The sequence below is a fragment of the Chenopodium album genome, chromosome 22 (assembly GCF_948465745.1).
Source record: "Chenopodium album chromosome 22, dcCheAlbu1.1, whole genome shotgun sequence".
NCBI lineage: Eukaryota > Viridiplantae > Streptophyta > Magnoliopsida > Caryophyllales > Amaranthaceae > Chenopodium > Chenopodium album.
The window spans coordinates 16,028,444-16,056,208 of record NC_137855.1 but is presented as its reverse complement, the minus strand read 5'-3'; the positions used below and the strand labels follow the sequence as shown (position 1 = coordinate 16,056,208).

Here is a 27,765-nt window from a genome sequence, read left to right as displayed (position 1 = left end):
CATAAGAAACAAACTCCCATTGAATCATAACTGGAATTTACTATATCAGTCTTAACACAAAGAGCATTATAAAACAAAGTTTTGGACCTGAACAGGCAGGTCATCCTAGAAATCAAGAGGGAGAGCTACAAGGTGTGGATACTATCATAGTAGTACACTCTTTAGTATAGGGAAAGTAACCTAAGAGTTGCTTATGATACATTCACGTAATTTTCTGATAGTAGCAGGAAAGACAATAATACTCCAAAGAAAGCATCATGCTATAAATTATACACAAATCATCTAAAATTCTCTGGTGTCCAATCAAAGCTGGTGGAAATCTTATTCAATGGCTCACACAATAATCATGCCTTATGGACATGTTCAGATCAAAACATAAGCTGATGGAAGACTGAACCATCATTTTCAGACAACCTAACACAAAAACTACTGCATGCTCACGATAGTTACCTAAATTTAGAGTAGAGGTGAGATTACGAGTATGAACTAATGACAGGGGATTTTAACAGGGAAGTTTTCAAAAGGGATTAAAACAAAAAGCGGGTTCCATTGGGTAATAACAGATAACAAGCAGGCAGGGCAATCCTAGAAATCAAAAGGATTAAATTACTACATGTAATGCTAACAATGTCTAGTATGCTGCTATTGAGAAACTGAAGGTATGTCACATGAGAGTAACCTAGTTTCAAATATTCAACCATACTAAATATAAGAGGTTACCTTTTGAGAATTCTATCAATACATGTTCAGATATAGGACATGATGGAAGACTAAACCAAAACACCCACGACTCTGTAAACAACTTAGATTAGAGACTACGGACTTATGAATAAGTATAAGACCTTGTTCTCTTCACGTTATTTAAACTGAATTGAATTATTTTTATTGAAATATTTTTTACTAAAATTACATTATCTATGCCGAACTTCAATTATTTTCATTAGTTAAAATTTAGTTTTATTGATTCACTAATGTACTCGTTCTTTAAGGTGACTGGTTTTTTATTTTTTTTTATTAAAGCTTACTTTATTGAATTAACTTATTTTTGCTACACTTAACTTATATTTATTGAATTTAAATTTTTTTCACTATATATTATTATTATTATTATTATTATTATTATTATTATTTTTTAAGGTGAAGAGAACATGGCCTAAACACAGAAACAACTATTTAGAGAATGTAAAATTTTACATTTCAATCTATTACGATATTACCCTTTTTTTTTTTTTTTTTTGAGGGACAGTATCACCCATCTTAACATAAAGTACAACCAACTTTACTAACAGTAAGACAAAGTGATTTGTAGATGCACATCAAACAAAGATGCTTTATAAACAAGCAACTAAACAATACTACGATGCAGACATTGGTAGCAACATACTTCCTCTATTCTTTTTAATTGCAATGTTTGGGTTTTCATGCTTGACAATGCACATTTAATGTCATTAATATCTTTACTAAACTTTAGTAAAATTTAATTTAAAAAAATTTAATATTTTGAAAGTTAAATCAAGACCAATTATGTCATATACTCATTGTAAAGTCATGGGGGACCAATCTATTGGAATCATTTTTTAATTAATGAGATAATGAGTATATGTTCTTCCTAACATATACTCCCTTCGTTTTTTTAAAGTGCCCCATGACTTTACAAATATGCCGATGCAAAACTTTCCAATTATATCTTTAATGATCAATTAGTATAGATTATAACAATTGAATACTAATACACTATTCATTATAACTCTAACAAGTACTTACAAGACTATTTTTTCTTATGTATAAACCACAAACATTAGTCAAAGTAGGTCAGGTGAACAATGCAAATAGTTCCAATAGGGGCACTTAAAAAAACAAAGGTTGTTATTCACAATTTCACAAACAACAGTTAAAAAAGAGTGTATGAATATTGAATAGTAAAAATTCTCAAATGTTGCAATTAACAAAGGAGGAAGTAAACCAATGACTAATATCCCCAAGGTTTTGGTAAATACTAATCGAATGCACACCACTCACATGCTAATCCCTTTCATTGGCAGCCGAATTCACTAAGGGAGGTTAAATTTATTTATTTTAACTGCCACCAAAACTCCAACTACTCACAGGCATGAGCCAATCTCACCTTAAGCGTAACAAAAAAAAATTAAGGACGAAATCGACAAGAGAAGGGGAACAATTCCACCTCCTTCAAGAAATCATCATGTTGTAAAAAGATGAAAATAGCAAAATCCTGTTGAATCATAGATCAAACTCTACAACATAGGTCTAAAGAAGTTTTAAAACAAATTGTTGACCCTAATTTGTCAGGCCATCCCAAAAATCCAACGAGGTAGCACTCATTGACATAGGGTATGTAACCTAAGAGTTACTTTGCTGTTGGATAACTGTTAGCACTCATTGACATAGGAAAGGTAATCTAAGATTTACTTTGCTTCACTGTAATAATAGCAGGAAAGGCAACAATGTCATCTAAAATTAAGATCCTTGCATGTGGTTGTCTGATAGTAGCAGGAAAGGCAACAATGTCATTATGTGATACATTGTACACATTGAAAGAAATCATATTAATAGAATCACTTCTCATGTACATTTTCAGATACATGAGCTGATGGAAGACTAAACCATCATTTTTAGATCCTTCGACTATTACACAAGATGCACAAGACTCCTAGGGTAATTGATTAAAAGAGATGAAAGCTGAGGTTGAGCAATGTTATTCATCAGAAAACTTGAAGGACATTCTTACTAGAGTTCCCAAATGTGGTGACATTGGAACTTAAAACATTTATACTACAGGCTTCCTAGAGTTCCTAGGATGCAAAGGCTAGTGAAAGTGGACTTTAAGTCTTTAATACTATAAATTATATGTTCTTGCATGTAAGTTGGGGTTCAAACTAAAATGTTGATTTCACAGGAAAATAAAAGGTAGCCAGGCCATCCAGCAACTGAGAGGGAAACTACTTAGTGCGATATTAGCAATCCCTCATATGAGGCTCACAAGAAGAAAAATGGAGGGAATGGAATGCCACATGAGATTTACTTTGCTTCAACAGAGCAACCTTGTTAAATAAGAAAGGTTACCATTCAAAAATATTTATCCTAGCAGGTTGATATTATTGTGCTTTAGAAATAATAATCCTCTCAAATACCCTATTGAAGCTCGATGATATCAAACTAATTGGTCAAAGTACATATTCAAATATATTAACTGATGAAAGACTAGGCCATCATTTATAAGATCTTTTCTATTCGAGATGCCTAAGACTCCTAGGATAATCAGACTAAAGACAAGGAAAGCAAATGAAAAAAAAAAAAAAACATACTTCACTCTATGAGCTACCAACATGAGACTATAAATTAACTCTAAATTTCTATTTACCAGAATCCATCATCCTCATCTTCGTCTTCTTCATCAGATAACGCATACTTAAAATAATCACTGTCTTTATCAGCATCATCAGAACTAACCCAATACTGATTGACCTTGCCATCATCCTCAAGATCACTCCCACTACCATCATCCTCGGGATCACTCCCACTACCATCATCCTCGGGATCACTCCCACTACCATCATCCTCAAAATCACTCCCACTGTAATCATCATCCTCAAGTTCACTCTCAGTGCCATCATTACAGTCATCATCATAGAGATCTTTATCTTCATGATCAGATTTCTTTATTTGTATCTGAGACACAGGAACCCTGCCATTTTAGAATAATAAATTATTCATTAATGTATGTGGCATAGAAATTTTGGAACTATTTAAAAAGTACGAAATATCTACCTTTTTTTCAGGAGAATCTTTTGATGAATCCTATCCATGATCGGATCAATAGCGGTCTGTAATGTTACATCCCGACAAAAAGAGAAATAATTAATTGTTGTTGATAATATGTTCTCAAAATTTATCATTTCTAAAATCCTAACAATGATTCAAGTTGCCAAGGGGAGAAGAAAATAACAAAAACAGTATTGTAAAATTTCCGTCTAGAAACAAAAAAAAAACGAGAGATAGGCACCCAGTAGCTTTAAAGCACAAATGCACCTGAAATAAACCACAAGTCTTGTTTATGAAAAGCCTGTAGCAATGGAATTGCAGGAGTGTACGGATGTATCCATGTTAATGAACATACAACGAAAAAGACTAACAGAAAAGCTTTGAGCAAAATGCTACGGATTACAATAGATTGTATACATTTTCAATCCAATGAACAAAACCAATGTTAAAGACGCTCAAACAGCAATAATCGTGTAGTTATGATGGCACTTAAAGAAGCCTTCTCCCCAAGGAAAAAGTGTCATAATTCATTAAAATCCTACACCATTCGAGACTATGTGCTGCAAGATAAACAAAACGAGCATGCATCAATTAAGTACTCCACAGATCTGTTGTACCCTTCTAGGATAGATATGAACATCTCCTTTCATCTCTAACGCTATTACATCTCCAGACCCTCAGGCTAGTGTGACTTTCAGAATTTGGCTAGTCACTAAAGATAGTGTTTAGTTGAACATAAAAGGACACTCTTTAAAAAATGTGAGAAGAAAATGATCCTTCTCTGCATGAATAACGACTTAAACACCAATGTGTAGGAACCTCATGAAGTTTGTGTATATGCAAAATAAGGCAGGTGGCATCTTTGTTGAATATGTTGGTTGAGTTTCAACATTATACTCTATTTGTTTCGTTAATAAAAATTTAGCAAAAAAGACAGGAAAGAAACCCAAAGCATAAGAACATATGATACGATAAAACCTCATGGTTAACTAGCAAAAACCAACAAGCGTATAAAACTAAGCACAAAGAATTAGAATGAAATATATAATCAAACTAACCTCATAGCTTAGTTTTCATCCTCCTCATCAGACTCAGTTGTTGCACAAGGTGAAACGAGACTCTCAATGTAATCATCTGTTTCTGCCCCGTCAGAATGGACTAGTTCTAGAGCTTTCTTAGATGGGTCAATTAGCTTGAAATGCTCAAAGTGTCGCACCAAACATTTATCTGTCTTAGAGAAATTATAAAATGAGACTTTTGAAAGATCAACAGTGAATAATTTCTCCCAAGTATTAGTTTCATCAACTTCCTTCAGCATCCAAAAGTCCCAAACATCACGGCGATTATTATAGTTACAAGGCTTTTGACCACGAAATGTCAAATTCCCTTTAAACCGATACAACTCCACATCACAGTACCTACCTGAATCATCTGGCAATGGGATTTCTTCAAATTTCTTACTAACTAAATCAAACCCAATAATATGTTCAGCCTTATAGTATTGGTCAAAACGCTCAGCACTTCTAGGAGGCCAATATAAAGTGTCATCAATAAGCAATGCTTCCTTTTCCAATGTCACTGCAATAGGAAGGTTACGCCTATTATATTTACCAACAATTCTAGTCCAATTTCCACTCCTTAACGAAAACACATAAAAACCTCGAAACTTCCCACTACGTGTCCCAAATGAAGCTGCAATTTTATAATCATCATACGACGAAACACAACCAAAACCAGAAGCTAACACATTGGGTATATCTTTCGGGTTATCAATATCGCGATATTCTTTAGTGGCAGGGTTCCATATAATAAATTTACCAGCATACTCTTCTTTATCAACCAAACAAACAAGGCCATTACAAGAACCAACTAAGATAGGAAATACTTCGAAAACTCCGCAATCTAATTCAACTAAGTCTTCAACATTACAACATTCATTATGATTTTCGGGCAGTTTTTGATTTTAACGAAGTTTTTTTACACTTAAAATATTATCCTTGAGTTTGATTAATAAAATTAATTATGTTTAAAGTTAATTAAACATAAATATATGTTTTTATTGAAGTTTTAAGTGTTGGAAATAGTTTCTAAGTACTACTTTTGATGTTTTATAAAGAAGGTTTAATCACCCATTAAAAAGGGAGATTTTTAGGGGTTTTTATATAATTTTCAGATTTTTATTAGACTTTGAACTTGCTGTAATTTCATGTATAAGAGTGTATTTTAAGGTTTTTATGAAGAAAAATTTAAAGAACTATATATAAGCCTTTAATTTTAACTAAAGGGAAGGTTTTAAAGTGTTGTTCGATTTGGATTTTGAAGGTTTTAAAGTAAGTTAGTATTGCTGTAAATTTGATTGATTGGGTATTGATTGAGATGTTACTATTTGGCTTGGGAGAGTGGGCGCGGGGAAATTATGTCGTTAACTAACCTCCTCACGGCCAAACAAATTTATTATAATCCTAAACTAACCCCTAAACAAGTCTAGTGGTAAGTTCGGAGTCGAACCACAAGGAACGGTAATGTTGGATTGTTCTCGATCTAATGCTTAAGCTACGCCGAAGTCGGTTTATGGATAGTGGACACTACAACTACACTAACACACATATAAAGATCAAGATATTATAAAGTCTACTAGGGGCAAATTAAAGATCCACTTTGAACAATTAACAAGTTAATGGGAATCGATTTGACAATCAATCATTCAAAGAAAGAATTAAAATGAGAATTAATTACACTCAAGAGCAATCTCTCAAATTCCTAGCCTAGATCCCTCATTGACTAGGTGCATAGAAGAAATTTACCCAAAATGCAATCAAATATATAAATTCTAATTCACAATCCCTTGTCAAACTAGAACTAACATGCAATTAAGTTTGCTATCTTGGGAGATCAATCCAATCTAAAACAAACAACATGCCATCATCAATTCAATCAATTTAATCACACAATCATCATCAAATTTATCTCAAATAACTCAATTAACCATAACAAAGCTTCACCCAACACTTAGTAGAAGGAAATCTACTCAAACATGATTAACAAAGCAATTAATAAAGCATAAAGAGAGGAGAGAGTAAGAAATGCTCATTGATATAAAATGGAGATCTTCAAATCATCAAATTCCTCCTTTAATTATCCAAAATCCATGAAAACCATTGTTTCTCTCACTTTCTCTCTCCAAAATTTGAGAGTTTCTCTCTCTAAAAACCTAAAACTAACCTAAAAACTACTGAAAAAATAAATTCTCCCTCTAAAATGAGCAAAAAATCTATTTATAGTCCTTACTAAATTGCCTAGGAAGCTCCACAAAAAGTCGAGCAGCGCGTAGACTAGCGGGCGTGCAGGAGATGGAGCGCCCGCTCCAAGTGCCGGAGCGGGCGTGCAGAAGGTCGGAGCGCCCGCCCCAAATATGGAGGAAACAATCTGTTTTTTTAATTTTGGATTTCCTGTGAGGAGCGGGCGTGCAGATTTTGGAGCGCCCGCTCCAAGAACCGGAGCGCCCGCTCCTCTCGGACTGGGCAAACTGCTCAGCTTCAAATGAGCATATCTCCCACGTTTTACATCGGAATTGAGCATATGACCTGTCGTTGGAAAGCTCTCGAGATAAGCTTTCATCTCCAATTAGAATCGCCTAAAAATGTTTTGTAGATCAAAAGATATAGGCGTTTTAAGTATGATCTTTGCAAATCAAGTGCACATTTCTTCATTACTTGCTCTTTTATGTTTTATATTTCTTCAATCTTGAGCAATGAACTTATCCAAGTGTTCCTAAACATAAGAGTAAACCAATAAAGTTTAATCTAATGTCATAAGCCACCAAAATATGCAAGAAAAGCCAAAATTGAGCAATAACGACATTTCACACACAAACATGACAAATGTAGTAAAACGTTATTAAAACCAAGTAAAAAGATAGAAAAACTATGAAAAACTAAGTAGAAAACTCCTAAAAATAGCGACATAAATGACACTTATCAGAGAGGAGTTTATTGAAGGTGATTTCTAGTTAGTAAAGTGGCATACTAATTCGTTTACTCAAGGTACGTACAAGTTACGAAACCTTTCTTTTAGGTGCATGTTTAAGGACGACGGATCGAGAACTTAGTATCATGTATAGGGATGACTGAGTTAAATTGTTTGTCTATACATTGTGAATTTCGTATGACGTGCACTATTTTATATTGCAAGTATTATTTGTGCTCTAATTATGCAAGGTGCGCTTAGAGGCAAAGGTATATGATTGGTGTAATGATTAATTTATTACTCATTCATGATTATGCAAGCAGGATGAGTAAAGGAAGAATTTAAGTCTTCTAAGACGAGGTTGAGGTTTTGGGGTGCTTTATGCACTCAAGGTGTTTATACACCGAGGTAGTAAAGGAATAATTAATAAATGTTGCTTGCCACTAATAAATCAAGAATTGAAATTGAAAAGTTGTTTTACTTGATTGAATTGATATTGGATTGATTGTATTGTTATGCATATGAGTCATCACCAAGTCTAAACCTGTAAATCACGTAAAGTGCAAGATGGATGAGCAATAAAACTCTGGATTGGTGCACTTCTGGAGTAATGACAATCAGGGGTTGGGGTACATGGGGTATTAGCCGTGTACTTTTCTCGAGGCCGTCTGATCTACGAGTCTCTTATTTCAAATATTTTTTAAAACTAGGAGTTAGGTGAGATCTCATACTAACTACGGTCACGGAGTCGCGCCCGTGGTCGTTGGATGTTTATTGATGTTTCCGAAAGGAGGCATGGGGTTTTTCTTTTATTTATGTTCCAAATGGAGCATGGGTTGGACAACCTTGTCTATTGCGTAATCCAATGAATAAAAATAATGATTTACCAATTATTAATTAATGGAGTCTTAGTAATATAAATAGTTGAGTCGTGTGTTGAGTGATAACTTGTTATTTGATACAATTTTAGGGTGATTTTTGAACCTTGTTTACTTGATATATTAGCATTTAGGTTCACTTCTATCCTATTTTCATTCAATTTTTGTGTATCCCTTGCTTCACGGGTTTTTAGTGTTTTTGTTGAGTTTTTAGGTCCAAAAACCGATGATTTGAAGCATATGGATAATAAACCGAGGTTAGAAGCCGTGACAAAGGAGCAAAACTGAAGAGAATGTGAAGAAAAGGGCTTAGAAGACCCTGCAAGGCCGTGCCATGTCCTGCACGACCGTGCAGGAGTGTCCCAGCCAAGTCAAGCCACTGCCTGATTTGGCACGGACGTGCAAGGCTTAAGCACGTCCGTGCAAGTCAGCCAGCACGTCCGTGCCAGAAGCTGCACGGCCGTGCATCTCACTTGGCCTAAGTTGAAGCTACTGCCCGATTTTGCACGGCCGTGCTTAGGGTGGCACGTCCGTGCCACTAAGGCTGCATGTCCGTGCCACCCCTGGCACGTCCGTGCGCCCCTGTAGCCGTACCTGACTCTTGTTTTCTCCGTCTTTTTTTATTTGAGGGTCATATAAATACCCCCTTTTGCTCAATTGTGCGGCAGCCAAGTTTTCAGTACTTCCTCTTAGTTTGTAATTGTAGGAACATAAATACTCTCAAATCATTAGTTAGATTTCAATTATTAGTTTGGAATTCTCAATCTCAATCATTGTAGAAGATAAGTTCCTCCATTGTTATTCAAATTCAAGCTTCAATTAGTAATTTCTCCAACCTTTTTCTACTTAATTTCTGATTTCATCTGCTTTTGCATGTTATTTAAATCTTCTTAGTTCTTTGTAATTTGTTATTGGATGATAGTTATTTCAATCGTTAACCACTTTTCCCCAATTATTGAAGTAGTTAGAACCCTAATTGTTGATTGCATGTTGATAAATATGAGTTGTGAGTAGTCTTCTTGCTAGGGGTTGGGTGAAACTCAACCTTTTGGGTTAGTTATGCAAATAAGGGAGAAACATTGATGTTTGTATTGCAATTAAATTGATTATATGAGATTGCTTGTTAGTTCTTCATGATAGGATTAGCTACCCTTGACTTAGGAGCTTGATAGCATGATATGCCTAATTTGACATGGAAGTGTAAATTGAGTGTGTCATTACTTATTGCAATTTGATTATGTATCATCTATTGCTAGACTAATGAGGAATCTAAGTTTAGTAGTGTGAGTTGTTTTCTCATTGTATGAGGTTGATTTTACATATAGTCCTTGCTATATCTTGTCTATTTTACTCCCCGTTTGCCTAATTGCCTTGGTTGAGTGGATCCCATTCCCTAGTGTCTTTAATCCATTGATTTAGAACCATAGTTTGTTTGTCTACTTGACGAAACCCAATTCACCATTGACTTCGAATTAGCTTAAGTGTTAAGATCTTTAGCAACCATATCCCGTTCCTTGTGGACCGAACTCTTACTTGTCATTATGCTTGGTTTGTAAGGTGTTTGTTAATAAATGTGTTTGATTGAGTGTGGAATGAGCGACCGTTCTAACGCCCATCATTGAGTCTATAATTTAATGATGCATGATGATTTTTTATTAGTAGCAGGTTATGGATTTCTTAATTTATTTTGCAGCTTGTATGTACTCAGCTTTGCTGATTGCGTGCTTTGTGTGTCTTTCTTTGGTCATGGCCTTCGCCTTTCAATGACCCTATGACGATCCAATTTTTACACTTGTAATATTGGGGAGTAGAATTATCACAGGTTCTTACACATGCATCATTCATCAGGGTTGTGGGATCTTGAGTAGAGAGTTGATTGTTTGCATTTATTTCTTTTGCAAGTTTGAATTTATTTTAATTCGATTTTATTCGACACTATTTCTTTTGGGTTTGAATTTATTTGAACACTGAATTTAATCACTTACTACTTTTATTGGGTTTTGAATAAGGGCCTTAATGGTTCCAAGTTGTATGACTTAATTTGGTTTCATTCGTTGGTTTTGAAACTTATTTATAACTGAGTTAGTTTTTCCGCTGCTATTTTCTAATAAAGCCTTAACGTTTGAACACGTGGCGGTAGCACGCCAGTAATTCTCTTGAATATTGTTCAGGGTCCTCACAGGTTTAAAGAGAGAATTATTGGGGTGTTACAATGACTGTATGTTTCTTTTGTGAAAAGCTAATTAAAGTCGGTATTCCCAAATACATTCCCTAATCATTAGTTCTCTCTGTCTTGAGAGCCAAACTAATCAAATTATGTGCACTTGCATCCATGTTGTTGGAGAAATAAACCCTGGATTTTGCCAAGCATACTTTTTGCCCCGAAGCACTACAAAATCGGTGTACGCAATCATGCACAACTTTTGCTTGTTCTACACTCGCCTTCCCAAACATCATTATATCATCCGTAAAGAAAAGATTTGAAAGCATAGGTCCATCTCGACTTTGCACAGATTTGCTTCCATCTTTTTTTAATTATGGCTTCCTCAATATTCTGATAGAATCTCTCCATGCACATGACAAACAAGTAGGAAGAAAGAGATCCCCTTGGCGAATTCCCCCCTCGATTTAAAGCTTTGAGACGGCTCTCCGTTCCAAAAAACTTGAAGAGAGGTCGAGGCTATGCACTCTATGATCAATTCAATTATAAAATAGGCAAGTTCATTTGGACCATCGTATCACATATGAAAGACCACCTAAGCCTATCATATGCTTTCCCAAAATCTATCTTGATCGCTATTTACCCTTTTATGCCTTGATTCCTTCTCATTGTGTGGATCACTTCTTGTACAATGATAATGTTATAAGTTATCTGTCGACCCGGCACGAAGCTAGCTTGTGTGTTGGAGATCAAATGCGAAAGGATCGGCTTCAAACAGTTCACTAGGACTTTTGTCACCACCTTATACGCCACATTGCACAAGCCTAGTGCGTGGCCGAAATCGAGAAGCCAACTCCGGGTGATCAATTTTAGGAATAAGAACAATGAAAGTGTCATTCAAATGATTCAGATTCCCCTTTCCTTCAAGAATTGGGATGATAGTATCATAGACAGACTCTGCCACAGTATCCCAATTTTTTTGGAAAAACAAAGCTTAGCTTGATAGCCATTCGGACGGTACCCAGAGCTTTCAAAGCTCCTGATGGGATGAAGAACGGTAGGTCATTGGGCTACCACCCCACCCAATCAAACAAAATTTGTAACTCAACAAACCCCTATGAAGTGTAGTGGTAAGTCAAGGTCGAACCCAAACGAATGGAGGTTGAATGTATATTGCCTAGTGTCAAGCTACTCCGAAATCAAGTAGGGGTTTATGGTAGAAACTAGAGCTAAGCTAGGCAATGCAAAAAGCTTGTACTAATCAAATGCAAAGGCACTAGGGGAATGGATCCACATGCATCAACAATGAAGTTCAATCAACTTGGGAAATCAACTAATCAAGTTAAGCAATGTGAGGGAAAACCGAAATTGCAACCAAAAGAGCACATCATGCTATTCTCCTAAAGGTCTAATTAGCGCCAACTACATCAAACACTAACTAGGAAACATCACAAGATATCTCAATCGAGTTAATGTAAGCCACAAATCAATGGTCCGTATCAATGTGAACTCACAATGCAATCTAGTGTGAATAACAAGGGTGATCAAGCCTAATCAAGCACACACATGCACAAAATCAATCAACCAATTTAATCACGTTATCAACTTAATCAATTTCCCCCAAATTAATCTCAATTCATCATCAATACATGCTTCACCACTACCCTAGCAATAAAACTACTCACAATCCATAAAAAACATCAAAATCAAAGCTAAACTAATCATCATACCCAAATTCATCAATTGAAATCAACAAATTCAATCCAAATCAATCAAACTATTAATCAACCAAATCAAACAACAATACTAATGAAATCAAACATTAAATTGCATTAAAGAGTAAAGAATCCTTACAAACTTGATAGAAATCAAATTAAGTGTAGCAATCTTCAATCATCAATCATCAAACCCATATTTTCTCTATCTAAAAAGCTAAGAACTAGTGTTTTTCTCTCTTTAAGATCTAATCTAATCTAATTCTAACTAATGAAGATCTAATTCTCTCCCTAAAAATGGAAGAAATAACTATAAATACAAAGGGGAAGTTAGGATTGACGTCCAAAAATAGACCCACGCCGGTGCGGGCGCTCAGAGGAGAGAGAGTGGCGTGCACGGGAACACACCCAGAAAGGTGCGCCCGCACGCACCAGGTGTGCGGCCGCACTCGACTAATGTGCGGCCGCACACTCCCCGAGTGCGCCCGCACAAATCTGGCAACCCCCTTTCTTCTTCTTCGTCCTAGCTCATGTGGTGCACACATCCTAGGTGATGGTGATGGAGGACAAGGTAGACAGCAACTTCCTTGGAATTCTTGAAGAGTATAAGCCATGGGAAAAGCATATACAAGGCCTTGAAGCATGGTCCTTGGATCCACCCTCGACTTGAAACTCTTTGCACAAGCATTAGACATGAAAAACAATGAAAGACCATGGAGAGGAAGCTCGGGAATCCTTGGACAATCAATCACAACCTACAAACAAAGGATAAAAAGCAAGTAAAAGGGAAAAATAGCAAGTAAACTAGAAAATGCATAAAATAAGGAAACTAACTACAAAAAGCATAAAATGAAGAAAACTAGAATAAAACTAAGGAAAACTAAAGAAAAGAGCAATAAAATGAAATGAAATTCATCCAAAAAGAGATCAAATGAGTGCCATAAATGTCACTCATCAAATTCCCCCAATACTACAAAATTAACCGGAATAACAAATTTCCCAACCCTTAAAGGCACATCTTCTACCTTCCCCTTAGGAATCTTAATCGACCTATCGGCTAATTGCAAAGTAATCTTGGAAGGTAGAAGTTCTCCTAGACCTAATCTTTGATAAACCGAATATGGCATGAGGCTAACACTAGCTCCTAAGTCACATAAGACATTATCAATTTGAGTCTTGTTAATGGCACAAGGGATGGAAAAATTTCCGGGATCTTTCAACTTAGGAGGCATCTTGTTCATGATAATTGCACTACAATGTTCGGTAAGGCTAATTGTCTTCATCATATCACAAGTCCTTTTTCCACTCAAAATCTCCTTAAGGAACTTAGCATAGTTTGGCATTTGTTCAACAACATCGGTGAAAGGAAGAGTTAGATGAAGTTGCTTAAGCATCTCTACAAATTTCCCAAATTGCTCATCCAACTTATATCTATTATATCTTTGGGGATAGGGAAGCTTTGGTTTGCAAACCTCTTTCTCTTTCTCTTTCTCTATCACCTTCTCTACTCGTCCCTCATCAACATTTTCACTCAAAGGACATTCATCTCCTTCAACTTCAATGGGGTTCATACTAGTGCTCTCTCTAGAAACACTCTTCTTAGGCACACCTCCCTCAAGGACCCTACCACTTCTAGTAACAATGGCATCCATAGGGTTCCTAGAATCTAGGCTAGGTGGGGTCAAAGAAGAAGAGTTTGCATAATCCTTAAACACACTAGTCAATTGAGAAAGTTTTTCACTTAAATCCTTGTTATTAGCCAACATGTAATTAAACTTCTCCTCATTCAAAGCCATATAAATTTCCAATGTTTTGGCTTGTTTCTCAATGACACTTTTCAAAAATTCCCTAGAAGAAAATGATTGATCATAGGAATTATCACTTGAACTTTGAGCATTTGGAACTAAATCAATTGGGGAACCTTTTTGAAAATTTGCTTGAAAATATCCCCTAGTTTGATTATTCCAATTACCCCTAGTTTGATTTTGGCTCCTTTGTTGACCATAGTTATCATAACCTTGATTATGATCCCCATGTCTTTGGCCATGACCATGACCGTTACAACCATGATGGTTATAGTTACCATGAACCCCTTGGTATCCATGATTTCTACAACCTCCATTTTGGTTATAATTATCATGATTCATATGATAATTCCTATATCCAACATTCCTTTGAACATCAATTCTAGGTTCACAAGCATGATCATTGATATAATTCACATGTTCTATTTCAATTTCATCACATTCATCACAAGGAACATTCGGGCACATAGAAGCATCATGATCATTCATTCCACATAATTCACAAGGCCAACATTCTACAATCATGCAACAAGAAGAAATATTAGAGTTAGAGTGAGAAGATGTACCTCTCCCCTTAATTTGGGAGGGAAGAATTAGAGCTTGGGAAGGGGGCTTCTCAAGCTTTTCTTTGAGAGACACAACTTCTTTCCCTAAATCCGCAATCAAAGTAGTCAAATCATTGATGGCACTAAGTTGTTCGATTGAGCAACCCTTGCTTGTTGGCTCTCTCTCCACTTCTTGCCAATTCATGTAATGACGAACCACTTCATCAATTGCATCAACCACTTCTTCTTCCATTTTGTTCATGATTGGGCCTCCGGCTCCGACATCCAAACTTGCTCTCCCATGAGAACTCAACCCACCATAGAAGATATGTATGATTTGATAGGCAGGAATCCCATGGTGTGGACACTCTCTTTGATAATCCTTAAATCTTTCCCATGCTTCATAGAGACTTTCATTTGGCTTTTGCTTGAACCCTTGAATCAAAGCTCTTGCCTCCGCCGTCTTCTTTTGAGGATAGAAACGGAACAAGAAAGCTTTGGTGACATCATCCCAAGTTCTCAAAGAATTGGGCTTCACTTCTTTATCTAGCCATTCCAAAGATCTTCCTATGAGAGAGAAAGGGAACAACTTAAGACGGATAAACTCTTGAGATACTCTATTGACCTTGATTGTGTTACAATATTTTTCAAACTCCTTAAGATGGTTCAATGGGCTCTCATTCTTAGCCCCACTCTATTATCTCCTCTCAATTAGGGTGATCATTGCCGGCCTAATTTCAAAGTCAATTTCCAGTATTGTAGGTGGAGCTATGCCGCTCTCATACCTATATGCACCGGCCACTCCTAGTTCCTTCAAGGCAACTCTTGTATTTCCTCCCATGGCTTGGGATCTATGAATACAAAACTCAAAGAAAATATTAGTAGCACGGCTACAAGTGTAGCCTAAAGTGTAAAATCTTTTTGTATTTTGCAAATAAAGTGGAATAGACTCAACAACAACATGCACTCAAAGCACCATTCCCCGGCAACGGCGCCATTTTGATGGGATGAAGAACGTTAGGTTGTTGGGCTACCACCCCACCCAATCAAACAAAATTTGTAACTCAACAAACCCCTATGAAGTGTAGTGATAAGTCAAGGTCGAACCCAAAGGAATGGAGGTTGAATGTATATTGCTTAGTGTCAAGCTACTCCGAAATCAAGTAGGGGTTTATGGTAGAAACTAGAGCTAAGCTAGGCAATGCAAAAAGCTTGTACTAATCAAATGAAAAGGCACTAGGGGAATGGATCCACATGCATCAACAATGAAGTTCAATCAACTTGGGAAATCAACTAATCAAGTCAAGCAATGTGAAGGAAAACCGAAATTGCAACCAAAAGAGCACATCATGCTATTCTCCTAGAGGTCTAATTAGCGCCTACATCAAACACTAACTAGGAAACATCACAAGATATCTCAATCGAGTTAATGTAAGCCACAAATCAATGGTCCGTATCAATGTGAACTCACAATGCAATCTAGTGTGAATAACAAGGGTGATCAAGCCTAATCAAGCACACACATGCACAAAATCAATCAACCAATTTAATCACATTATCAACTCAATCAATTTCCCCCAAATTAATCTCAATTCATCATCAATACATGCTTCACCACTACCCTAGCAATAAAACTACTCACAATCCATAAAAAACATTAAAATTAAAGCTAAACTAATCATCACACCCAAATTCATCAATTGAAATCAACAAATTCAATCCAAATCAATCAAACTATTAATCAACCAAATCAAACAACAATACTAATGAAATCAAACATTAAATTGCATTAAAGAGTAAAGAATCCTTACAAACTTGATAGAAATCAAATCAAATGTAGCAATCTTCAATCATCAATCATCAAACCCACATTTTCTCTATCTAAAAAGCTAAGAACTAGTGTTTTTCTCTCTTTAAGATCTAATCTAATCTAATTCTAACTAATGAAGATCTAATTCTCTCCCTAAAAATGGAAGAAATAACTATAAATACAAAGGGGAAGTTAGGATTGACGTCCAAAAATAGACCCACGCCGGTGCGGGCGCTCGGAGGAGAAAGAGTGGCGCGCACGGGAACACACCCAGAAAGGTGCGCCCGCACGCACCAGGTGTGCGGCCGCACTCGACTAATGTGCGGCCGCACACTCCCCGAGTGCGCCCGCACAAATCTGGCAACCCCCTTTCTTCTTCTTCGTCCTAGCTCATGTGGTGCACACATCCTAGGTGATGGTGATGGAGGACAAGGTAGGCAGCAACTTCCTTGGAATTCTTGAAGAGTATAAGCCATGAGAAAAGCATATATAAGGCCTTGAAGCATGGTCCTTGGATCCACCCTTGACTTGAAACTCTTTGCACAAGCATTAGGCATGAAAAACAATGAAAGACCATGGAGAGGAAGCTCGGGAATCCTTGGACAATCAATCACAACCTACAAACAAAGGATAAAAAGCAAGTAAAAGGGAAAAATAGCAAGTAAACTAGAAAATGCATAAAATAAGGAAACTAACTACAAAAAGCATAAAATGAAGAAAACTAGAATAAAACTAAGGAAAACTAAAGAAAAGAGCAATAAAATGAAATGAAATTCATCCAAAAAGAGATCAAATGAGTTCCATAAATGTCACTCATCAGCTCCCATGTCCTTCAATACTTTCTCAATTTTCAGCCATGAGTATGGTCTAGTCAAAGCAGCCTAATCTTGCATCGATAATTCAGAGAATATGTATAGCGGCAGATCAGTATGAGCATGTTCCCCCTCCTCTTTGAATAAATTCGAAAAATAGTTTACAACATGCTCTTTAATCTTAGTTTTTTCATGCAACCATTGATCATCATTCCCATTCAAAGCTACCACTTTGTTTTTCCATCTTCGAACCACATTTCTCAAGTGCAAAAAAGTCGTGTTGCGGTCTCTATTTTTTTATCCAATCCAGTTAGGCCTTTTGATACCGTATAATTTCTTCTCTCTCCAAGATTTCATCAAGCTCTCTATGCAATCTACTTTCCAACTTTATAAGTCCTCTATCCACCCGTACAACTATCTTTTTTGGGATGCCAACAATACGTGCAAGAAGAATTTTCTTTTGTTTGAAGATGTTACCAAACACATCTCTATTCCAGTTTTGCAAGTCTGTAGAGAGTTTTGTCAATGAGTTCATATCCCACTTTTCAGCCACAAATTGCTTGAATTTCTCATGAGTTAACCAAGTGGCTTGAAATCTAAAAGGTCTATGAAGCGCTTACATCGTTACAAATCCATTTCACGAGATGAATAAAGGGCTACTATGATCCGAATGAACGACTGTGTAATACCCTGGAAATTCGTTTCCTTTAAACTACCTGTTTTACCCTTTTTAAAACACGAGATAAGAAATTCTAAGGTATTACTGCCACCGTGATAATGGCTAAGGCATTTATCAAAGACACACAGCAGAAGATTCTCTTTAAAACCATTAAAACAAGTCAAATTAAATGTCAAATTAAACAAAAGTAAAGTCAAACCAAAGTCAAACTAAGTCAACCTACAACTTGGAACCGTTGTAAGCCCTTATTAAAACCGAACAATACTTAAAACCTTTGTGTTAGTCTCACAAGCACAATAAAACTACATCAATTACCCTTGTATATACAATTTTCAGCAACTTAAACTCACTTTAAGCAACTTATAATAATCTGAAAATTATTTAAAAACCATCAATTAAACTCCTCTTTAATGGGTAATTACACCCTTTTTAAAACACTAAAAATAAGACTTTAGGCAAAATTCCAGTATTTTTGATTAATTAAAAACCCTCCAAAACTTCATCTAAACATCACTTTTATGCTTAATTAATCCATAGAATCATTGAGTATATAAAAGCCCCAAATAAATTTATACAAGAACCCTAAAAATCAAGTCTTGAATAAATTAAAAACCCTAACTTTTAATATTTTATAAAATATGAAATTAAAACCCTTTATAATATGAAATTTATACTCTTTAATTATCAAAACACAATTATAAAACATACTAATAATATTTCAACAATTAAAATCAAAACCCAAAAGACATACTACATAAAATAAATTAAAAACAAGAGGAGAGAGTAGGAACCACCATGGGTGGTGGCCGACGGCTGGACGACGACTGGTGGGTGGTCGCCGGAGGCGGGTGTCGTCGGTGATGATGTGGCAGCAGGTGACCATGTCATGTGGTGGTTCACGCATGAACCAAGGAGCACCAAAGAAAGAAATAAAAAAAATAAGAAAAGAAAGGAGGAAAAATTTAAGGAAAGGAAAAGAAGAAAAGAAAAGAAACATAAAATAAAACTTACCCCTTTGATTCTTGTGTGGCAAAAATTTGGGGATTAAAGGGATATTTATAGTGTGGAGTAGGTTAGAATTATTTGGGCTCATAAGAGATAATTTGAGAGAGGAATAATTAGCTTAAATAAATAAAAGGATGATTGGGCTTGTTGTAGACATAAATTGAATTTTTATCAAATTTTGTGATTGATCAGATTAACACCCTTGTTTTATTAGACTTTGTGACGAGTGAATCAAGTCATTTGCTAGAAAATCTACTTGGTGTTTTATTTTTTTAGCTTGTTCTCTTACATCTTATCCAAGATCAAATCTTTATTTATTTTCCATCAAAAATAGATCTTTGTTCATCTTTTTCATATCAAGCTTGGTGTTGGCTTTGCTTTGCTTCTTAGGCTCGTGAGTTGGCTTGGGGATTGGATAGCTTGATACTTACTTTTTGTTACATCACCTTCCAAAGTGGCCAATGTATTTTCTTTTCCTTGACTCGGGGTAGCATTAATTTTATTAATAATATCACCAAATTTATTTGTACTATCCTTCAAAGGCACACTTGAATTAATTATGGGATTTTTTTTTTCTATTCTTAGTAAAACATTATTTATTGAGATTTCCCTTGTGATCTTTGTTACCAAAGATACTTTTTGCAGAAAATTTCGGGAAAGTATTTTCCATATTATTAGCTGGCTAAGTATTATCTCCTAAATTAATTGACGAGAGATTCCTTATCTCCATCTTTATCGTGTGCCAACTCTACAGTTTTATCAATTCCCTGATTCCCTTCCATAATTATCTCATTAACTTGCTCTTCTTGCACATTCAAGATATCAAATCTTGAACCACTTCCTAAATTAATGCCTTCAGTTATTCTCGAGATATTTTTGCCTAACATTTCTCAAGAATTAGTTCTTCCATTTGCCACCTGCATGCTCTGCCACCTTAGCGCCACCTGTAGCTGGTTTTACACCACTAGTATTGCCCTTGCCTAGCTTGGTTACATTTTTCTTCCTCGCCGGTTTTCTTGACCAACATCCAAGAACCAAAATCTTCTCTTTCCTCTGGTTTAGGTTCATGATTATGCAAGGATTTGTCATGAATTATAGTCGACGAATTATTTCCATCCATTTGAGCCAAGGACAATCATCTTCTACATGTCCTAGTTTTCCACATTTGAAGCATACCACATGTACGCCCTCATATTGAACTCTCCATATATGACCTTTCAACCAGAACTTTGATAGTACATGCTTAGTCAAATCAATTTCCACACTTAGCCTAACGAATTGGCCACTCTCAACTTGCTTTGTGGTCTTATCAACTCTAAGCACTTTCCCTATTTTAGAACCAATTATATTCAGAAAATATATGTCAAAAATATTCAACAGGGAGGTTGGGAATTTGCACCCAAGCTGTGAGCACTTTCAAGGGAGAATCATCAAGAACAAAGTTTGGAATCTACTTCCTTATAGTAAAAAATTAATTATCATCCGGCATCCAAGGACCCCGCGTGAGAACAAAGTTGTAATCCGCTAGACTCGTGAATCTCGCAATATAGTAATTATACCCTATATCAGTCAGTGCAAGTTCTCCTTTGATGTTCCATTTCTTCTTCAATCTTCTCATTAAACCCATGTAACCTATTTTTCCACTGAATATAACACCCTAGAAATTCCTTTCCTTTAAAATACCTGTTTTGCTCTTTTTAAAACTCAATATAGGAAAATCTAAGATATTACCGCCACCATAAAAACGGCTAAGGCAATTATCAAAGTCACAACTCAAAACAAGTCAACTTAAGAAGTCAACCAAACGAAAGTAAAGTCAAACCAAAGTAAAACCAAAGTCAAATAAAGTTAACCTACAACTTGGAACCATTGTAGGCTCTTATTAAAATCAAACCAACTTCAAAACCTTGCGTTAGTCTCATAAACAATAGTATCATAAAAATAATTAAAGCATTTAACACATTATAAAAATTTATGGAAACTAGCATGATTCGCTCTTCACTCATGCCCCACCATGAATATGCTTCATCACCTGAAAAGCTTCTCTCTACTTGTTTCCTTTACCCTCCATTAAAAATGGGTCATCATAAGGCCAAGGTAAAGACAAGGCCAACAAAGACACAATCAACAAAGCTGACTTACATAAGCGTATTTAAACACACTATCATGCTATCACCAATCAACACGCAACTTACCTCGTTACTCCTGTTTACAAGCATGCAACATACAACAAAACTTCTTAACTAGACAGCTAAATAATTTATTTAGTATTGATTACGCATCGAACGGGTTTCCCCCTAACCTGCCCCAATAAAGGGATACTAGCATGGGAGCTAACCGTGCTAGTATAAAATAACCACTCGTAAGTGGCGGAATTCCTGCTCATAATAATATAGGAATGTACAGCGTCCTGTACTCTAGTAGAAGTTATGGTCAAATATAAAGTCGCATAACTCCCCCCCATATGCTGATACTCAAGGTATATACGTTCCAAGAGTTTTAGTGCGTAATCTCTTTCACTTTACGTTATTTACATATTATTAGACTTGGTGATGACTCTCAAACTATAAACATTCAATCATGATAATTATTCAAACAATCAAACATACCAATTTAATTCTTGAATAATTAGTGATCACATAATATTTAATGTTGAACCCTTTTTAAATCTACCTCGGTGTCAAAGACACCTTAAACGCATAAAGCGTCACAAATCCTATCCCTCGGTGTTAAAAACACCTTAGGTGCACTAAGGCACCAAATATGATTTAGCCCTCGTGTACAAAGACACTTAATTAGCTCCTTCCTCATGCTTATAGCATCAATAAAAAATTACATGAACCATAAATAAATTCATTTTCAATATTCCAAACGTAATTAAACATGTAGTTTAATTAAACATGTATCCTAACATGCCATAAATAAAGTGTGGTTCATATATAACATGCCAAACAATAATTTCCAATCCATAATCCATCACAAATACTTCACAAAATACTTATTTAAAATAAAAATACGTATAAAAATACGGAGTATTACACTGAACATCTTGATAATCAAAGAAGTCTTCCATGTTTTAGGCCATTTCAGCCGCCTTTTGTTCCATTAATCGTGGATTCGTTCCCATGGTTTGATCCTTCCCAGTAATACGCGGCGTGTTCGAATTCTGATCGCAAGACTTAATCCGAAAGTTTAAGCTTAGTCGGGGAAGTTTTGATCTTGGCTCAACAAATCCGCCCGTGATACTTGTTGTCCTACCCCGAGAAAGCTCACCGCCCCAGGGGATGACGCCCTCTTGACCGGGTCAAATATATGAAAACATTCTTAGTAGGATAGTCTCACTTCTTGCTTTAGAAAGATTATTGTTTCTATTCTTCTTTTGATAATTGTATCACAGGGCATCTTTTATCATTAAGCACCTCCTCTGGCACTTCTTCATCCTCCGAGATATCATCATTGTCATCTTCATCAACAATGCTTATTCTTTGTGTCTCCGAAATCCTTCCTCATCTCTATAGGAAATTCTCAATCCTTGATATTTGGCCCTGAGGATTGTCTCCTTTTCTCTGTTCTTCATTAGCCTTCTCCAATTCCGTCTCATGTGCTTCAGCTAGGGGTGCTAATCGAGTTGAGCAGCTCGCGAGCAACTCGAGATCGACTCGGTCAACGCTCGGTCAAAACTCGACTCGAGTTGACTCGACTCGAACTCGACTCGACTCGAAACCTTAACGAGCACGAGTTGAGCAAGGTCTTGCTCGACTCGATAAGTTCGCGAGCAGCTCGATAGTATTTTATTATTAAAATATTTTTAAAAAATTAAAAAAAAAAAAAAAAAAAGTCCCATAAACAATTTTTACAAATATATATGTATACAATAAAAAAATTTTAAAAAAAAAGAAAAAAAAAAGGAGTAATATTCACCTTTCCATTAAACAAAAAAATGAAAAAATAATAATAATAATTCACCTTCGTAAGAAATCTAAACTTTCTAACTTCCACTAACCACTTGCTACTCATTCAGCCATTCCAAAGAAAACAAAAACCCTAGTCCTCTTCTAGCCACTACTACACCGCACTCACCCTTCCAATTTTTTCTCAATTTTTTCTCAAATCTGAATTAAAGCTCGCAGAGGATATGAATTATTGAGGAAGGAAGAAGAGATCAACATCAATTTGAAGGAAATTTTGACAAAGAACAAGCTTTTAATATATGGCAGGTTTGTTTTATTACTCTCTTTTCTTGTAGATCTGTAGTTGTTCTTGTAGTTTTGTTAGATATTGATAAAATTTATTCATATAGTTGGACAATTTTTTATGTTCTTGAGAAATTACATGATTAATTTGGGTGATTTTTTGCCAAAGTTTTAAGTGATTAAATCCGTTTATCCAATTAATTTGGGCATTTTTTGTGTTTGCTTATTATGAAATCAAAACCAGTCCACCACTTTCACTAATGTCATTAATTATCTTTTGTTGATTTTTAATTTCATTATGATAAAGTATGTTATAATCAATGGTGCACTTTGAAAATCCACGTCTTACAAACCTATGATAATCTTACATGAGCATTGCTATCGGCTATCGCACATATAAATGGGCAAACATATTATATGAATCATGTAAATGCCGGTCTGATCTAACTAAAAGGTGTATCTCATACAAGTATAATTTATAAATATGTTTACCATTTCAAGTTTATAACCTTAAACTATCTTACACTTGACCAAATACCATATATACATTAATTTCGATCAGTGCATAGTCACAAAATGTATGTTCTATTTATTTATTATTTTCTGTCCTATATTCTCAATTGATAGTTGTATATTTTACATTACTTAATTTGTGATAATGAAATTTATATGAACCATATTGTTCATTCTACTTTATATTCATGCAGATTTGTCAAGTAATGCTGACAAAGACTCTACTCCTACATCTTCAATGGACCCTGTTATTAGGCCAATTGTTGAAGAATTTTATGTCAATCTCAATGATGAAATGGAGGATGCCGAAGATGAGGAAGATGATGTTGAGGAAATTCCCGCACCAACAAACACTAATGAAACTATTCGGGATCCGGTTCCTCCTACTGGCCCTTTTAAGAGAGCACGACAATCTGAGGTTTGGAAAGAACTTACCGAACCTATATTAATTAATCAACAATGGTTTGTAAAATGTACACATTGTCTTGAAAAACTTAAAGTTCTTAAGTCTGGTAGTACTACTCATTATAGTCGTCACTTAAAAAAATGTGCAACAAGACAGGGTAATTTGCGGAAACAATCAAAACTGAATTTTTTACCATCTGATTCTAGTGCCGGAACACCAAATTCTACTTTTGTTAGTGCATTACATGATGGTAAATTTGACATGCTAAAGATGAGGGAGGGTATTGCATATTTGATTGTCATGCATGAAAAACCTTTTTCAGTTGTTGAGGAGGAAGGTTTTAATTTGATGTTGAAAAGAGGAATTCCACAATGGAAAAATGTGTCTCGTCATACTATTAGAAATGATGCTTTTAAAACTTATGATGTGGAAAAAAAGAAGCTAAAAGAGTTGTTAAAGAGTATTGATAGGATTTCTTTGACTACTGATTTGTGGCGTTCAAGGCCCCAAAGAATTGAGTACATGGTTATTACTGCTCACTTTGTTGATCGTCATTGGAAACTCAAAAACGAATAATAAGCTTTGTTCATATTCCCCCTCCTCGAAAAGGTAGAGACATAGCAAATTGTATCTTCAAGTGTTTAAAGGAGTGGGAAATTGAAAATAAAGTAAGTGTTTCACTCTTTAATTATGTAATAAATTTATGTTAGTTTTTTTAATACATGATTCTAATTGTTATATTTGTATCCTTTCTTAGATTTTCACAATTTTCGTGGACAATGCAACGGCAAATGACTCTTGCATAGAGATATTAAAGGATACGTTTTCATCGACTAAGAGGTTAATTTGTGGAGGCAAATTGTTTCATGTTCGTTGTTGTGCTCACATTTTGAACATTATGGTTCAACATGGATTAAAGAAAGTGAAAACAATTGTCAAGAATATTCATGACACTGTTGACTATCTTCTTGGTAGTGAGCAACGGTTACAAAAGTTTACCGAGCTTGTTCAACAATTCAACCTCCCACATAGAAGATTAGTTCTCGAATGTAAGACAAGATGGAACTCAACTTATGAAATGCTTGCTTGTGCCATCAAATTCAAAGAGGTATTTTTTAGACTTGCTTTGGAGGATAGAGAATATGTTTATTGTCCTAGTGTTGATGATTGGGTGAAAATTGAGAAATTGCTTGAATTTTTAAAAGTGTTCAATGATGCTACGAATAATATATCTGGGTCAGAATATCCAACATCCAATTTGTTTCTTGGTGAGGTTTATAGGGTTAAAGTGTTATTAGATGAGTCTTCAAATTCTCATGATGATTTTATTAGAGACATGGTAACAAACATGAAAGAAAGATTTGATAAGTATTGGGGTGAATGTAATTTGCTAATGGCAATAGGATCCGTGTTGGATCCTCGTTTGAAAATGCAAGCCGTAGAAATTACATTTCCTAAATTGTTTCCTCCACAAGAAGTTCGTGATAACTTGGTTAAGGTTAAGGAAGTTTTGCATGAACTTTATGATGAGTATGCTACTTTGTATTTCCCTCCTAATGTGGAGCAAAGTGGTGAATCTATTGCTGGAAATAGTAGTACACAAGTTGGAAGAGGTGAATCAGCTTTGTATCAACTTTTGCAAGCTGTGAGAAGCACACAAGCTGCTACTTCATTCAAGAAATAAGAAGTTGATGAATATCTTGAGGAGGGATATTTAATGACCGATGGAAATGAAAAGTTTGATCCTGTGGAATGGTGGAAAGAAAAATCAATGAAGTATCGTGTGCTTTCTAGATTAGCCGTTGATATCTTAGCGGTTCGCATAACTACTGTAGCATCGGAAGCTACATTTAGTGCAGGGAGTCGTGTTATTGATCCTTATAGATCTTCACTTACTCCGGAAACCGTGCAAATGTTGCTTTGTTCCGGAGATTGGTGCCGAGCCCTTCATGGAGTAAAAAGAAAAAACAAAGTAAGTACAATTTATAGTTATTTTTTAAGAATGTAAACTTTTTTATATTTTATAATTTTTTTATACTATTATTTCAACTGAATACTATTATTTTGATTGTAGAATAACAATGGAGAAGAAGAACCAAAAGAAATCATTCTTCCAATTTCCTAAGTATGAGGTATTGGTCTTAATATATAAGTTTTGACATCTTGTATGTAAGTTTATTATTTATAGTTTATGTAAGTTTATTATTTATTAATTTGTATTTGAAATAAATTATTTTTTTGTAGGATATTGGAGAAGATTGAAGGAAGAATTTCCAACCAAAGACAAATTGGAGACAAGAAAGATTCCCTGTATTCATTTTCTTTGGTTATGTGATAAATTTTAATAATTGTAGTTTGATGTTCTAATTGTTTGTTGTGTAAGAATGTTATACATTTTTTATGTTGGATTTTTTTTTTTTTTTGAGCTGTTAAATTTTATTTGGTACTTGGTAGTTTTAAAAAAATTATATATGTAAAAATAAGCAGTGTTAAAATAGTTGACATCTTGACAATATTAAATAGTCAAGTTACAATAATAAATAAAAAAAACAAAAAAATTAACTTAAACGAGCTGAGTTATCGAGCTTAGCGAGTTACGACCCGAGCAATCGAGTTTTGAGTTAATGAGCTGATTCGAGCCATTGCACCTTAACGAGTAACGAGCATTTTCGAGCTCGAGTCGAGCTAAAAAAAATGTTTTTGATCACGAGTCGAGCACCAACTTAACGAGCTTAACGAGTCACGATCACGAGTCGAGCACAAGTTTCAGTTTGCGATCACGAGTCGAGCACCCCCTAACTCGTGATCGACTCGCTCGATAAGCACCCCTAGCTTCAGCCATAGCTTCTTTTCTACTAGTTTCTGAATTGAAAATCAAATGTGTAATCTTTCTCCATTTTTTTTTATCGATCCATTTTTTTTTTTTTTACTAAACTGAAAGTATTTTTATTAAACTTAATTTTTTTTCCTGATTTTTGATTTTTTAATTAATTAAATATAATAAATGGATAATATTATAAATGGATCTTATTTTCAATTTTTTATAAAAAAATAAATTTTATGATGAAAATAAAACCGAGTTATAGGATAGTTATTAAAAGTTATGATTAATTTTGTATTTATGAATATTAGAAGTATTTCGATAATAAAACTCTATATAACATTTTTATCTTAAAAAATCTATCTAAAATTCTTATACTTAGCATCATGTTGTGTATCACAATAATATCTATTTGTCGCGGCTTGACACTTGGTGAAATTCTGGAATGCTAAGTGTCACTATCACGTGGTCTAACTGCGAGAACGGTTTTATTTATTAGTGATATGATAAGAAAAGTGATATAAATTTATGATTAATCTATTAATACATATAATTATATGTCTCCATAATATATATGTAGTTTCATATAATTTGTTAATTTATAATTAATTATAATACAATGTATTTAATTTTGATTTAATTTGATTCCACTTATATAAAATGGTAGATTCAT

General features: G+C 35.0%; 3 protein-coding genes and 1 non-coding gene across 5 annotated transcripts; 3 read left to right on the top strand and 1 right to left on the bottom strand.

Moving 5' to 3' along the window:
- Positions 1 to 4,849: 4,849 nt before the first annotated feature.
- Positions 4,850 to 14,299, bottom strand: LOC145604020 (F-box/kelch-repeat protein At3g06240-like). The gene is made up of 2 exons (XM_081659976.1): positions 14,131 to 14,299; positions 4,850 to 5,700 (listed from the first exon to the last, which is right to left on the bottom strand). Exons 1-2 carry the CDS (start codon positions 14,297 to 14,299, stop codon positions 4,850 to 4,852), a joined length of 1,020 nt encoding a protein of 339 aa, XP_081516102.1.
- Positions 14,300 to 15,203: 904 nt separating this feature from the next.
- Positions 15,204 to 15,309, top strand: LOC145606513 (small nucleolar RNA R71). The gene has a single exon (XR_014105373.1). It is a non-coding gene; the product is annotated as a small nucleolar RNA R71 (small nucleolar RNA).
- A 7,837-nt stretch (positions 15,310 to 23,146) lies between these two features.
- Positions 23,147 to 26,768, top strand: LOC145605264 (zinc finger BED domain-containing protein DAYSLEEPER-like). 2 transcript variants are annotated; one of them, XM_081661314.1, is made up of 5 exons: positions 23,147 to 23,376; positions 24,060 to 24,939; positions 25,029 to 26,243; positions 26,346 to 26,403; positions 26,516 to 26,768. In XM_081661314.1, exons 1-2 carry the CDS (start codon positions 23,370 to 23,372, stop codon positions 24,845 to 24,847), a joined length of 795 nt encoding a protein of 264 aa, XP_081517440.1. In that variant the 5' UTR covers positions 23,147 to 23,369; the 3' UTR covers positions 24,848 to 24,939; positions 25,029 to 26,243; positions 26,346 to 26,403; positions 26,516 to 26,768. The 2 variants fall into 2 exon arrangements, with proteins under 2 accessions (XP_081517440.1, XP_081517439.1); XM_081661313.1 differs by having other exon boundaries at positions 25,029 to 26,403.
- Positions 25,170 to 25,955, top strand: LOC145604019 (zinc finger BED domain-containing protein RICESLEEPER 1-like). The gene has a single exon (XM_081659975.1). It carries the CDS (start codon positions 25,170 to 25,172, stop codon positions 25,953 to 25,955), a length of 786 nt encoding a protein of 261 aa, XP_081516101.1.
- Positions 26,769 to 27,765: the final 997 nt, after the last annotated feature.